General features: G+C 28.3%; 2 protein-coding genes across 3 annotated transcripts in view; both read right to left on the reverse strand.

The window, feature by feature from the left end:
• Window positions 1-16011, reverse strand: part of LOC107446301 (terminal nucleotidyltransferase 4B) — a 36360-nt gene that overhangs the window by 5600 nt on the left and 14749 nt on the right. For both annotated transcript variants that reach the window (XM_043045443.3, XM_016060913.4), the window contains exons 6-7: window positions 4848-4988; window positions 2907-3105 (exon numbers count right to left, since the gene is read on the reverse strand). In XM_043045443.3, the coding sequence (XP_042901377.1) occupies window positions 2907-3105; window positions 4848-4988 (340 nt within the window). The remainder of the gene's footprint in view (window positions 1-2906; window positions 3106-4847; window positions 4989-16011) is intronic.
• LOC147801852 (uncharacterized) lies at window positions 12232-15537 on the reverse strand. Its single transcript, XM_087155299.1, has 2 exons — window positions 15398-15537; window positions 12232-13028 (listed from the first exon to the last, which is right to left on the reverse strand). The coding sequence occupies exon 2, from the start codon at window positions 13007-13009 to the stop codon at window positions 12365-12367; it is 645 nt and encodes a 214-aa protein (XP_087011425.1). The 5' UTR covers window positions 13010-13028; window positions 15398-15537; the 3' UTR covers window positions 12232-12364.

Genomic DNA, 16011 nt, shown 5'->3' on the forward strand with positions numbered 1-16011 from the left:
CAACTTAAATAGTTCATTTTTTTTACTACTTTATCTCATTTACTACAAAAATATAACTGATTTTTCTCTAGTCTCTTCAGATATGAACAGTGTTAACATCAGAACTTGCAAAGAGTCTTCTCTTGCATTAAAAATTATAGATAAGTGACCTAATCACAATTATAAACACAGAAATGGTATACAGATTATAATTTATTAGCATATTTTGAGATAGCAATGCACAATTACAAAAGAATATACACTGTAAACATTGCTAAAAACACACTGAACAGTAAAAATAAGGAAAAAAAATCAAAGGTCTCAAATAATTTCTAGGAAAAAAATTTCCCTCTCTATAAAAATGTGTAAGTCCTTTATTAATTTTGTGTGTTGCTATGTATTAAATTTGGTATTCTAAAAGGCAAGGGAAATGAAATAGCTGACTGCTGAAAAAACTGATAAACAAAATACGAATTTTTAAAGTCCTTGAAAAGTTGTAATAAGAACTATAGAAACAGCGACAAAAAATTGCCTGGAATTAATAACGGATCCGGTGTGTAATAAGTGATTGCTCAAATTCATAATTTGAAACTTAATTGTCCCAATAAAGGGGAAATAAAAACATTGAGAATTTAAAAATCATGTGGAAATGCATAACAATAACTGCTGAAAATTGAATTCAAATTTATGTGAAATTACAATTGTACAGTAGAGAACCATTTATCCGGTATCCAGATAACCGGGAAACCAGAAATCCAGGAAGAATTTTGCTTGGTTTTCCCTCTATTTTAAAGTACTATAACGATTATAAAAATTTTTTTTAAAAAAAGCAGAAATTTGACTCATCCTTAAAGGTGAGTAGAGGGAAAGGGGGGAATTCTCCTCACTTGCCCAGAGGAACTTCAATTCTTCCCCTGACCTTGAAGATCATTAGATCCAGAGGGGGCAGGGAAGGGACAAATGTTTTATTTTCTCCTGTGTTTATTTTCTTTTTCTGATAACCTGCCATCAATCAAATTTAAAGGAGTGGCAAGCTGATTTCGTTTTCTCTTTGATTTACGATGGGGGTAGGGAAAATGCATTGCACAGGCATAGCAATGAATGTTGAGTTAAGGAACTTGAAACATCTGGCTAAGAGTAATTGATTTTAAAGGTGAAATGTGAGATTTATTTTAAATCATCCACTTCAGTTACTCAGTTTTGTTATTTATTATGGAGAATTGTTTTATTATTTCGGATAATGCATTATTTAATCACCTGTTATATTCATCTATTTGACATCAATAAGCAAAACAATATTTTTTTGTTGAATAAATTCTGATTTCTTAGAAATGCGATATCATTAGCAAGTTTTTCTTGATGTGCAATCACATCTGCTTTCGTTAAAAATAGTCTTTTAATAAAAAAATAAAATAAAAGGAGAAGTTTGTTTATTAATTTAAGCATATAATTATTTGTTAATAAAAGCAGGCGATTATTTTATAAAGAAGATAGCAGTTTTTTTTTTTCTTTTTTAAATTTTGATTCTGTTTTTCTGATTCCACTGCGTTGTTTTTTTTTTTTTTCGTTTAGGATAACTTTCGTACTCAATAAATTCATTCTTTTTATTCAAAAATTTCATCATTAAGCTTTTTTTTTTTTTAATTCCGTTTATTTTATAATATTCTGTCTCTTCGAGGTTTTAATACTTATGTTAGTGCCTTTTTTAAATATCGTTTGTTTCCTTTCCATAATTTTCAAGTGTTGTTTTTATTTAGATTAATAAGTTTTCTTTTCCTCCCCCCCCAAGTATAATTAGGTATGAAATATATTGCGTTTTTTTAATATTCGTTTTGTTTTATATTAGTTAATTTGGGGATTTTAATTATTATCAAAAAATAAATATGCAAATTTTGTATTTTTCAAACTTGTTTTTCTTGTCTAAATTTGCAAATGTTTTTATCCTTTTAAATGTTATTTTTCTACCATATTTTTAAATTTAGAATATCTTTTCGTTTTTCCCTATTTTTAAATACGTTAAACTTTTTCCTTGTAATTTGGGTTTGATAAAACATCGATTAACGGCACTTTTGGCCGATCCAGAAAACCGGGAAATTCAAACATCTGGGATAGCGATGGTCCCGAGCAATTCTACTGTATTATCACAGATTATTCAAATAAAAAACATTTACATCAATTCACTCATTAAAATATATTAAACAATAGGATAGATTAGATTAAAGATGTGTATTAATTTGAAATAGTTAATAGCCATGAAGATACTGTTAGCTAGCCAAAATTTGTCAATCCTTGGCAATAATTTAAATAAAACTATTTTAAAAGTTTAAATTTTATGAAGCATTTATAATAAATCACTGGCAAATAAAATTTAAAAAAATATGCCTTTACATTAGACATGGTTTCAACTAGCAGCACAACTTCATTAATTTATGTCATTATTTTAAATTCTTAAATACTTCTCATGGCTATTTTTTTGTGAAAGTGATTTAATCTGATTTCTTAATGGAAAGCTGAATGTTTTCAATATTTGTTGTTATTAGCAATATGGATATTCAGTTACAGATGTTTAGATATAAACAAAATCTAGAGTAGTTAACCTCTGCCTATCAGTTTTTCCCCTGCTCTTTATTGTAATTAGAAGTCAGTAAGTATAATTTTATAACCCTTAAGATATGGTTCAAAAGTATTAAACACACAGTCTCTAAATTATATTATCCCTCATGATTGATAGACAAAAATCTAATTCTATGGAAAATTGGCACATTTATTTGGATTTCTTGGGTCAGAATAATTTATTTATAAAACATATGCTAAAAAAATCATTCATTAAAAAAAACTTACAAATTTTAATCTCATAAGATCATCATTAGAAAGAAAATAAAAACAAATAATTTAATGCATTAAATTTACACCGATTATATAAATACCTGGTAGCAAAGGATCTTCTATACAAAGTATGGAAGGCCTATTTCCATCAGTCATCGAGTTAAAATCTCCTTTTATAAAATAAGTTCCACCATTCTTAATACTTATACCAGTGCTTTGATAGTTGAAATGACGGCCATAAAGCTCAAAGAACATAATCAAAAGTTTTCCAAGGTTTGTTTCATTCTGACTTCGCATGTGCTAAAAGAAAAAAACTATTTTAAAAACTATTTTGTGATGTTAACAAGCAGTTGCTATCAAGTGAACTAACGTTAAAAAAAAGTAATGATTTTAAAAAATGTTGCCATATATCAAAAAAAATTTAAATAAAAAATTTAAAGGTTTTGTTTTGAAGGAAAATTCATGAATTTCACACATTTTTTCCTTTCCTTAAGTAAAATATTTTAGTACCTCATAAGAGTGGGTACTAAAATTTTTTACTTAATTACTGAACTTTTACTAGTAGGGTCAGGTGAAGCTAAAAAAAGTTTTTTTTAAAATGAAAAAAAAAAAAAAAAAAAAAAAAAAAAAAAAAAGGCTCAAAGCCAAATTTTTAAACTTAGTTTAAGTTATTGAAATTTTTGATATCTTTTAAAAACATTGGTTCGTAATAGATCAAATTTGAAACATAACTATTCTACTTAGTTTGATTGCTTCCTTTAAGTAAATCATTCAAAAGAATATGCTTTTATATGTCCTCTTCATCCCAGCATAGGATAAAACGAGGTAGTTTTTTTTTTTTTTTATATATATATAAAATTAGTATATATTTCAATAAATTAGTATATATTTCAATAAAAATTGTTTTTATTATGTTTTTGAAAAAAGAATGTTCTTAAATAAATGCATTAAATAAGTCTTAAGTAGATGTAAAAATACTAACGCTCTATATAATTTTTTCATATTATTAAATAAAAGAGTAAATGTTCATGGCTATCATAATCAAGTTTAAATTTGGACGCAGTATATTTTACTGAATTCTACACTATTTCATTAAAAATAGCAAGAAAAGTGTAATAGTTTAATAGCATACTTAAAACATAAATAACAGTGCAAAAATAGTACCTACTGTAGCAATTTATTTATTTTTTTATTTTTCTTATTATAACAAACATGCATTTTTATTAGGGAAGTTATTTTATTTTCTATGAAAAAACTGCTATATGAAAGCAGAGATTTGTGTGAATATATATTTTTATATGTGCTGATGAAGCATCATTTCACTATTTCAGTATTACTCTATTTCACTATATATATATAATGTTGTTCTAAAGGCTTAATAATAGCATGGGGATATAACATGGTTTTGGTTACTCAATTCTTCCTTTTATTTCATTGTTGTTCATAACAATTCTTTTCTCCAATATTCTTTTCTTACTTATCAAAACCAGAATCATAATATATAAGGCAATAATTATAAATAAATGAAATGGACAGCTTTATGATTCATTTAAAAAAATACTATTTGAATGCTAAAATCAATATCAATATCGCTCAAAATACACATTTTAAAAAAAAAAAGGGATACAGCTTTTAACATATGTTTAAAAATAAAGCCATATATAAATAGAAATAACCATTGTCTTAAATACTACTTTAAGCTATGTCCAAAACAAAATTTTCAGTAACTAGGCTCACGTAGCATAAATAAAATTTAAAAAAAAATTACTTTTAATTACTTAAACTCATTTATATTTTTGTAATTTCTTAACTTCCTAAAACTTTTTTTTTTTTTAAGTAGAATTTTATATTCTGTCTTATGACCTTTATCCTACTGTATATAAAGTTTCTGAATAAAGAGAATGGACTGTTTTTAAATACTAAAATTATTTAATAGCTCTAGGACTAAGGTTAGATCTATTCATTTAGATAAAGAACAAAATGATTAATTTCCAAGCAGGACCAATTCTTAGTATGAAATAAGCATAGTGTAAAAATAATACCTGTAAAAAGCTTATTGTGAGCAGAATAAGACTGTAAGAACTAATTCCACCAAGAAAAACTTCATTTAGATCTCTTTCTAAGAGAAACTGCTTTAAAACTAGAACCAGCTTAGGTAAAGCAGGATAGGCTTGCATAAATTCCTAAAAAAGAATTCACTTTAAAATGTTTTTTTTATTTTCAATAAGTTTTATACTTAAAACAAATAGAATATCAAATAGTTTAATAATTTATTACTTGTATAAAAATAATTTTATCTTAAAATAGCATTCCTTTGTCCAATTAATACAGTAAAATATATCTGAGGGAACTATAAGAGGTGGTTGTCAATTTTCAAACTTATTTCGTTTTGTGAACAAACAAGTTTTCACACACAGTTTCAAGTGCTCAAAACCTGTTTTGGGACAATTTTGAAACAGAGCAAAGTCCAATTATGAGCACAGAATTCTTTAATTTAGAGCTAAAAAGCTGGAAAGATTAAATACTCAACTTTGACATTATTTAACAATACAAAAAATTACGACATATTGTAACGGCATGGTAAATATAAATTATTATTTACATTTAAAAATCTTCATACCTACAGAATTAATAATTTTATAATGAAGAAACTTTAGTATTTTTAAAAATGTATATTAGTTATTGATTCCCCACATCAAAACTTAATTTGGGAGTTTGTTAAATTGAGTTCGACTTTTTAAAACAAATAATTAAACAGTTCCAACAATTTTAAAATAAATATGCAGTTAATGTAACTAAACAGTAATATCTTTAAATAATATCTTAGTAGACAATCCTTCAACTCCCTATTTGGAAATGTTATAATTATTAAATTTATAATTAGGTTTAAACATTATTTTATATTTGCTTAAAATTGTAGTTAAGTGATCTCTTAACTTGCCATTTTAAAAAAGTTAGCAATAGTGAACTTCTTTTTTTAAATGATTCATTTAAAATTCTGAAACAATAAATTTAGTTTTGGTAGTTAAGATACCTGAAACATTTCTACAATTACTAGATGGTTCCATAATCCAACATATGAAATGTTTGCAATTTCAGTTAGGTTGCATTATTCAATAAATAAAATAGATAAAAAGAGGTAAAAAGTTTCTCATAAAAAAAACTGATGAATGATCCTTACAAATACTCATTAAAAACTAGATATGAAAAGTGAAGATCTACATCGTGTTCCTTTAGTAATAATATTTATTTTATAGCATGATTCCATGCATAGTAATATTCGCAAACTCACATCCAGGAATCTAAAATAGTATGACGTCAATAGAAAAAAAAAAGATCTTACAATGTAAAAATTTCTTTTAAAATTTATTAAACTCAACTCACACTTTATTTTTATCATTTGAAAACCCTAATGAGGGTAATCGTAATAAAAATATTAAAATCTTTTTTGATTTAACATACATTTAACTGAGGAGAGCCTACATTTAATTAAAACAAACATCAAAAAATGCAAATTTCATATTCTGCAACATATTGTCATTTACTGATAAAAATATTGATAAAAAAGATCAACACTGCAGTAACCTTTAAAAATAAAGACAAATAAAAAATTTAAATTCCAACATCGAAAACACGGGAGCAAATATCATTTTTAATTCATAAGCATCATGCTTAATAAACATCTGTTGAAAATGCTCGGCAAAACAGAACTTGTGATTTTTATTAATTCATTTCCTCTTAATATTCATAATCATTTTATTTTTCAGGTAAGTATCAGTATATATGGAAATTAGCACAGGAATCAGATTCAAATTAAAATCAACATAAAATGCATTTTTTCATTCGACTGAAATGAAAAGATTTTATTTCATAATAATGAAGATAAATAAAAAATCGAAAAATGATTGTCTAGAAATATATTAAATAAAAAGAACTTAAACTACAGAATTATATATGTAAGATATATTTATAACTTATTTTCACTAAATTTATTTTCCTACATATAACTGTTCCCTGACGTTTGTGACTCTATATGTAGTTCAATGTTCTTATTGTTTTTCTTCTTAGAAAATATTTGACTGAAGATATCAGTTTTCTTTGAAGAAACTGTACATTGATAAAAATCATAAAATAAAATCTTAAAAATTTCTTTTATTATTCCATCGAAATAAAGATTTTATTACACGCCTTTCAATGCAAATTTGATTTTTTTTTCATAAATCAATTTTTTTCTGTTATTTTTTAATAAACTTCTTTTTCTTTTACAAATGAATTCATATTCAATTCATTCCTCAAAATTAAGTTACAAAACCTTATAAATGTTTTAAATATAAAAAAAACTATTTTACATACAATATTTTAAGCATTACTACACCCTTACAGCTGTTTCGTAACAACAGCTTTTTGCATTTTATTTTAATTCCTCACATTTCTCTGTTCTGTTTCAGATTAAAAAATTATAATTAATATACTCAGTTAATGAATTGTTGACTTTATTTTGAATAAACTAAAGTTGGCTTTCAAAAATTTACTCAAATAAAAAATAAAACATAATATAATTTTTTGTTAGATATTAGTGAGTACTTAGTTTTTAAGTATAGGTTTCAATTATTTTATCTTCTTAAATCAGCAAGTTAAATCAGTATTCTAAAACACCTAAAACACTATATCAAGGTGTCATTTTAAGCATTTAACTGATATTACGTGACATACTGGGCATGAATACTAAAATAATTGTAGGCAGGGTTCGTACAGAGATCAGAAGAAAAAATCCAAGGAGTATCCAAGGATTCCAAAATATTAAGGACTTGTCATAATTTAAAAAATTTCACTTAAAAGATAGCTAGATTTTTTTATAATTAAAAAGCAGTTATTATGAAGAAAATAAATAAAAATTCTTATTTTGCACAAGATACTTTTTTCCCACCCTCTCAAATTCAGACTTTGTCAAACTTCACCAAGAAAAATAAATGAAATCAACACCTTCATAAATTTTCCAATTTCAAATATTTTAATAAATCTAGAGTAAGTGTATGAAGAGAAATTAAAGATTTAGATTAGCATAAAAATCTGACCAAACACATGTTTTGAAATCAATCTGAATACATAAGAAATTATATACATTTTGTACAAAAAATTATAAATAAACAAATAACAAATCATTAATTTGCTTGTAACATGGAAAATTATTTTTTTTTTATTTATTTCTTCAAACTCTAGCAATTCTATTTTTTTTTTTTTTTTTAAAGTTTTTCTCAAACTATTACACTTCGTCAGCAAAGTCATATTGTTCAGTCTCTCTGCTTTCTCAGCAAATTCATCAGTGGATTTTGTGAGTTCATCAATACATCGCTGTAAATATTTCCTCTTTTTGTTTACTTCATTTAAAGAATCCTGGTCATCAAATTTCCTTTTTTTTGAATTTTCAATTTTTTTATTTTCTTCAAGATACTCGTCGTATCGTTGCCTTGCCATCATAACAGATTTCTCAGTTCTTTATTGATGATAACCTTTGATATATCACCACCCAAACCATTGATATGATCACAAATAGTTCGCAGAGCGATATATGAGTTCTCTTTCAAATTTTCCACTTCTATTTTCTTATTTACACTGAAGCCTCTTTCAACAGTTGCTTGTCCATGACTCAACAAAAGAAGCTTTTGGATGCATGGCCAAACTTTCGAATGTTTCTCTTCCAAATAATGAGAAAAAAATTCATCCAACCTCATCTTTTCTTGATCAAAATTTAAAAAAATCTGCAATATTTTGACTAACTGTTTCATTGATGAAATCAGAAAAATCATGAATTTCATCACAATCATAGATTTTTATAATATTTATATCTGCTAGGCTATGCAGAAGACTTCTCATTTTCGTCAAACACCCTTGTTTATCTTCAGCTAATTTTTTTGGAGTGAGACACGACATGTTTCGAACAATACTAAACTTAGCTGGCGACTTTGATATAATGACGGATACCATCTTTACAAGAGCAGTCTTTAAATCTTTACGTAAGCATAAGATTTGGCCATCAGAAATTTTTTTTGCCGAATATAACTCTTTTACTTGTTTTTCGGCCACAAAACCCATATAAATTTTTTCAATAGGAATATGGGCTTTGGGCAGGGTTGGGTTTTTGACATGACAAGGGTATAATGCTGGTTTAAACCGTCAAAAATGTCAAAAACTAAAGTTTGCCAAAAAAATATATAAACTTCAAAACTACCAACAGTTGCCATGCATTATATTGAAATTTAATTATACTATAGGTAATCATCAGGTTTTAAAACATTTCTTAATTAAAATTAAGGTAAAATAACAGATTTAAAATCTCAGAAATCTATATTCAAATGCATGTGAAGAAAAATTTTGCACAAAATTTTTTTAAATATTTATATTTTGAAAAAAAAATTTTTTTTTTTTGATACTTAAGAAAATTAAAAGTTTATTACTATGCATTTTTTACATATAAGGAACATATAACTAATATTTATAAGGAACTTACAAGTTATATTGTATAAATACAAACTTGATACAAGTGTATGAAATTTTTTTTTAATGTTATACCGAATATCTTTATTATCCAGTATGTTAATTTGAATTTAAAAGTAGTTATATTTGTGAATAATGATAAATATAATTCATATTGTTTATTATATTTATTTATAATTATTACACTTATCATTTTAAAACAATTTTTACCTCTTAATTTTTTCCCCCCACTTGTATTAAGAATACAAATAATGCATATCTTGAAAGCAAGAAGTAATTATTCAACAGCTGAATATTTAGATATTCAACAAAACTATGTATATAGTATTCAGCAAAATGAAATTCGCAAGTATTTGGAAAAACTAAATTTTCAGCATAGTAAATGAATAGGCTGAATATACTGTAAACCGACACTAATTACTCTGTGTATTTAACAGAAAGCACTTAAATTTGTATTGTCTTATGTTAAAAAGATTATTAAGAAGATTTAAAAGAATATTAAAAAGATTTTTCTTTAAAAGATGTCTAATGTACAAAACTGCTAATGTTTATCTTTAAAAATGTCTAATTTTTAGTATAATCTATACTATACACTAAATTTGGTTATAAATAAATTACTTAATAATATCACTGCAGATTTTCAATAACACATGAAAATGAATACAAAATATTACAAAAGATGTGAGCTTTCAAAAGTACAATATTTTGGTTACTATTCAAAATATAAGTGTTTCTTCAAAATTTTAAATTTATTTTTTCTAGAACATATTTAGAAACACTATCCTTTATAAAAAATATATAAATTTTATGTATTAATTAAATTTCACATATGAATATAGGTTTTTGACATTTTCGACAGTGAGGTTTTTGATGTGACGGTTTAAACTGTCAAAAACTGTCACATGTCAAAAACCTGCCAACCCTGGTTTTGGGATTATCATGCTCTATCTGTAGCAACTTAAGAACAGATACGCCGTTAAAAAGTTTAGGATTCAAAAACCTTTGCATTAATCTAACCAAAAGTTTCTTGAGATCTTCAGCCATAAATGGGATCAAAGGTTTGTCCGACTGATAGGTTTTTAAAAAAGGCTCTACTGTTTTTGCTACACTTAAAAATATGTTCAATTTCACGGGAAATAAAACATCTTTAACATTTTTTCGAATGTTTTGAAATGATTTCGTTGGTGGCTCTTGAAATTTCCCCTTTTCCATGTCTTTCACATAAGTATGTAATGCAGAGAAAATGTCCAATGCTCTTTCACATACTATTATATTCTCAACCCATCTATGGGAAAGGAATTTCAAGGGGTAAAGAGACCCAGATATTGACGCAAAATTCTCTCTCCTAGCAGGAGAATATTCAAAAAAGTGATATATAAACTGCTGTTTGTAGAAAATGCAACACCATGAAAGAATCATCAGAATCAAATGAAATTTAATGCAGAAACGACTTGTACTGATACAAATAAATGATGAAATTTTCAAAACAAAAGAAACAAATTAAGCGTCCGAAATCAGTATTTGGTGCAGCCACCACGCGCTGCAATGAGTGCTGCTATACGACGTGGCATGGAGTCAAACAGATGTTGAATATCTGCTTGAGGAAGAGAATTCCATATCGCTTGTATGCGCAACCAAAGTTCGTCTTTGGAAACTGCAGGACGCGGATCACGAGTGAGACGCCGACCAACCATATCCCACACGTGCTCAATAGGCGACATATCCGGCGAATAAGCAGGCCAAGGAAGAAGTTGCATGCGTTGTGCTGAACAGAAGTCTCTAACAGTCCGCGCAACATGTGGGCGTGCATTATCCTGCTGAAAGATAGCTCCAGGGATGCCTTGAAGGAAAGGAACGACTTCGGGCTGTAGCACTTCACGGACGTATCTGTTGCTATTGAGATTACCCTCAATTCGTATCAAATTGGATCGTCCATGATACGAAATCGCACCCCAGACCATAACTCCGGGTGTTCGACCACTATGTCGTTCAATAATACACTCAGGAAGGCAGCGTTGACCGGCATAACGTCTAACACGAACACGGCCATCATGGGTCCACAAATTGAAGCGTGATTCATCTGAAAAGACAACTTGGTGCCAATCAGCTCGCCAGTCTCTGTGCTCAAGAGCCCACTGCCGACGCAGCCGTCGATGATCCGCCGTGAGGGGAATCCTGTATAATGGCACCCTTGCACGCAATCCACGGCGCAGCAGACGACGACGAATTGACGAAGCCGACAATTGTACACCTGTAGCAGTAGACCAATGTGCTGCCAGCTGCCTGGAGGAAGCTGTGCGATCATTCACCGCCATGCGGAGCAGGTGTCGATCATCGCGCTCTGACGTCACCTTCTGTCGTCCAGTGCCTGTTTTTCGAGTTGTTCGGTGCTCGTCGGTCCACTGCTTCCAAACTCGCATCACTGTGGAACTGTTCCGCTGCATACGAGCTGCTATTGCGCGATAGGAAAATCCTCCTTCTCGAAGGCCGATTATCCTCCCTCGTTCAAACTCCGTAAGTTGCTTGAATTTCTTATTCTTCCGTCGTGGAGGCATACTCAGGTCTCACTAAACGTTTGCCACTAACAAATAATCATAGACTATTTTCAACGTCCCGCTACAGCACTTTATTTATACGCTTTCAGCATCAATTCAGAGGGCGCTGCGCGCGCCACGCACGCGCGATGGCTCTGAAACTTTATTAATTTGCATAATATCCTATAATTGACATTTGCTGCGAATTTCATTTGATTCTGATGATTCCTTCATGGTGTTGCATTTTCTACAAACAGCAGTTTATTATACAAAAACAATTCTATTTCCCAATCTAAAGCTTTAAAACCTTTACGGAAGGCATTATGTACAACATGTAATGAACATGTCCCTATATTTATCAGTTGTTTGTTGAACTCATTGCGAATATGTTCTTCCAACACTCCATGCAATTTCAAATTAACATTTGGTCCATCCATGGATAGCTGCAAGGCATTTTTTAAACTCAATGGTGAAATTGAATTTATAAGATTCGTAAACATGTCATTAGTAGTTGCATGCCCGAGGAAGACCTATGTTAAAAAGCAGGTTTTAATGTGATTACCAAGCCAAAATTTTGCATAAATATCCACTTGCTTCTTTAAATTTTTAGAATTGAGGGTTTCATCAAAAAGAAGGATAAAATTTTTCCCCTCCAAGTCTTTCAGAAGAAGATCCTTGAAATATGGGGCAAGCCCAAAAACAGCTATATACGAAATTTTCTTTTCACTGCATGAAAAGTCAGCTGCAATGGCACTGTCAGGAAACATAAGCTTAAAGACTTGGTCAATGTTAGTATTTGACCTATATGAATGGTGGCACTTCACAGTCCTTAAAACACAGAGTATCTCGGCATCTAGTGTTTTTGAACTTTGAAAATAACTTTCTAAATTCTTTCCAACTTCATTTGAAGATGAATGCCTTTGCTGGGATGAAGTTGACTCTTTTGGAAAAGAAATTTTCTTTGTAAGTTGTAGTGCCCTCAATGACTCTAAATGGCTTTTGTAACCCATGTGTGACTTCAGAGCAGATTCCCCCATGCTGGCAATTGAAAAAGTCTTATTACAAGACCTGCATCTGGCTGAGTGCTTATAATGTCCATCAGCTAAGAGCCATTTCTTGTACTTTTCATCTTCTAACCATTTAGTGTTGAAAACACATTTGCCACATGGAGCCATTATCACAGAGACAATACTCCTAAAAAACAAACAAAACCATTAATTTCTAAACACTACCAGTCACTTTTTAAATAGTAGAAAGTAAAAAATCATTTAATATTTATAAATTTTTTATGAACAATGGAAATTACCCCCCTAAATATTTGTGTTACAAAGATTAGATACCTTACAAATCTTGTTAATTATTTATCCTAAAAATTAATAAACACCGATCAACTATTTAATATTTCAGTACTTAAAAAGAAGAAGAAAAAAACTCGTTGGAAACAGAATGAATGTTTAAGGTAATTTATATTTGTTTCCATTGTTTTCCTATTTGCTTACTTCATTTTATTTCATAAACAAAGTCTAAATTAATGATCACAAAACAATTTTAATTGTAGTTATACTAAAACACCAAACTGTTCAACAAACACCACGAACTTAAAAGAATATTTTATTTCCATTGTATCCTAAACCAATCAACTAAGGGTACAGGGCACCTTAAAAACCAACTTTCAGAGTTCTTATGCTACATTTATGAAACTCACAGAATTTACTTATAATATCTTTAAAAAGCTGTACACAAAATTTCAAGTAATTTGATTAATAACTTTTATTGTTATTGAACTTTAATAAAATTATAATTTTAATAGTTATTGAACTTTTAAAATAGCATAAAATCCGATAAAGTCAAAACACTCCAGGCGGCTTAAAATTCACGGCAGAATCCTATTTTTTTTTTTATATGACTCGTTTTTGATTTCCAAATAAAAGTTACCACCATTCAGAGGCTAATTATATTGCCCTAGCTCAAAAATCAAATTTTTTATGTATTTCATGAAAATTTTTAAAAATCTTAAACTTTTTTACTATAAACAAATTGATCATCACTAATTTTCTTGTATTTTGAATAATATAAAGCTCTTTTAGCTTAAAACGAAACTAAAAAAGTCGGCTGCTTCAAACTACCGACTTCTGTTTTCTGAATGTAAACAAAGGGGCGTGGCCTAATTAAAATTTGCATAACTCAGTAAAAAAATGGTTGATTTCCAAAAATTTTTTGTCTGTTTGAAAGCTTATAACGTCTATTTTTTGAATTAATAAAAATCTCAAAATCGAAATTTTGGTCACTTTTTTCAAATTTGATTTTGTACCCTTAAATTCGGAAAATTGTAAAAATGAACACTGGATAGGTAAACGGACCAATAACCATTACTATTTTTTTAACAAAAATTTTTTTTTTAACTGAAAAATTATTTTATCTAGGTGCACATGCCATTCGAGAGCAAAACAAAATTAACAAAAATAATAAGTTTAAAGTAAGTAAAAGCTATACTATATTTAAGAAACGAAATATTTAAAAAATAAATAAAACGTTAAAAATGTATCACATACGGAACACGTTTGGTAGAAAAAAATACTAAGCTGATCGGGAGGGGGGATAATTATATAAAATTTATCAATAAATTGAAAAATAAAATTGATAAATATTCCAGATAGCAAAGATAAACTAACGGAGAATAAATAGAATAGTGCCTTTTTATGTTTCTTCCCCCCAACAAATAATTGTTTTATTAAGATTATCAAATCTATTTTCAATTTAAAACTATTATTAAATCTATTAAAAACAAAAAGAAAATATATCGAAAGATTAAAATAAATCTACATGAAGCAGTTAACAAAGAAAAAAAAAGGGGGAATAAAAAAAAAGATGAAGAGCGAAACGTGGAACGAAAAAAAATTTCATATCTTAATGACCTAAGATCCCAAAAATTTAAAGAATTGAAAAAAAAGGGGGGGGAACGGATTAATATAGATTTCTGTTCTGCGGCTTCTAATTTCCCTCCAATTATTGAAGTCATAAAACAAAATTGCGAACATGAGTATAAAACAGACCAAACGATTATATCACAAAAAATAAACTTTTATTTAATCTAAGTGTTCAACAAATCAAACACAAATAATAAGTAATTAAAAGTTAAATTTAACAAACGAAAGAATATTTGAAAATTTGACAGAACGTAACAAACGTGTATCAAACTCAATGCGTTCAATAGAAAAGGATAAGATTTATGTCTTACTTTAAAAGAAAAAATAAATATAAAATAATAAATTAAAAAAAAAAAAAGACATTTTAACAAGTATTACGAGTTGAAAAAGATAAATATAATACATTATTCTACTAAAAAAGAATAACTTAACAAACATTTTTAAAAAACTCAAAAATTTTAACAAAAAAAAATCTGAATTTAAAAAAAAATTAAAATCTTAATCAATTAGTTTGTTGTTTATTTCTGAAACACTTGCTAATTAAACTTTATAAGCGAAATTTATTAAATTATCTTGGAGGCGAAACTTCGTCCACGTGCTACTTAAGGCTTGTAAAATAGAGAAAAATGTACTTACCAGTAACACGCAAAACTCTCGCCCCACTTCCGTTGAACAGACCGACTTTCGTTGCTATGTCACTCACTCTCTCTGCAACATATCTCAACTTGTTTTTGAAAATCTTGTTGATCGCATTTCTATTGGTGCACAGTCGATCAATCTAAGCCAATCACTGCAATGCTCATAGAGATGAATGAGGTGCCTGAAATACTACCCTTCACCAGCAACAGGAAGTAATTCCCCCTCCCTCCCCATAACAATAATTCATGTGTCTGAAAGCTTGGGTAGGGTTGAATCTTATTGCAATAATCTAAGGAGTTTCTAAGGACTAGTTTGGAAATCTAAGTAGTTCCAAGTACTACTTGGGGACTTTTTTATTTCCAAGGAGTTTCTAAGGAGTATAAGGAGTCTGTGCGCACCCTGATTGTAGGTAAAATAAAGCAGGTTCAGTTTAAAAAGAAAACAATTTTGTGATTAAGAGAGTATGACAAGTCTTTGATAGATGATAGTTACAGACATCACTCAATGCTTCATTCAATACAAAGATAAGAGTTAAATTCTGAAAAATGAATAGTAGAGAAAAATATCCATTACAAAAACTTAAGATGGAATAATCATATAACTGACCAATA

The sequence above is a fragment of the Parasteatoda tepidariorum genome, chromosome 11 (genome assembly GCF_982258835.1).
Source record: "Parasteatoda tepidariorum strain Cologne lab strain chromosome 11, Ptep-v5.0, whole genome shotgun sequence".
Lineage (NCBI taxonomy): Eukaryota > Metazoa > Arthropoda > Arachnida > Araneae > Theridiidae > Parasteatoda > Parasteatoda tepidariorum.

Excerpts from the sequence above, each read along its gene's own strand:
- LOC147801852 (XM_087155299.1), bottom strand. The coding sequence starts at position 13,009 with ATGGCTCCATGTGGCAAATGTGTTTTCAACACTAAATGGTTAGAAGAT.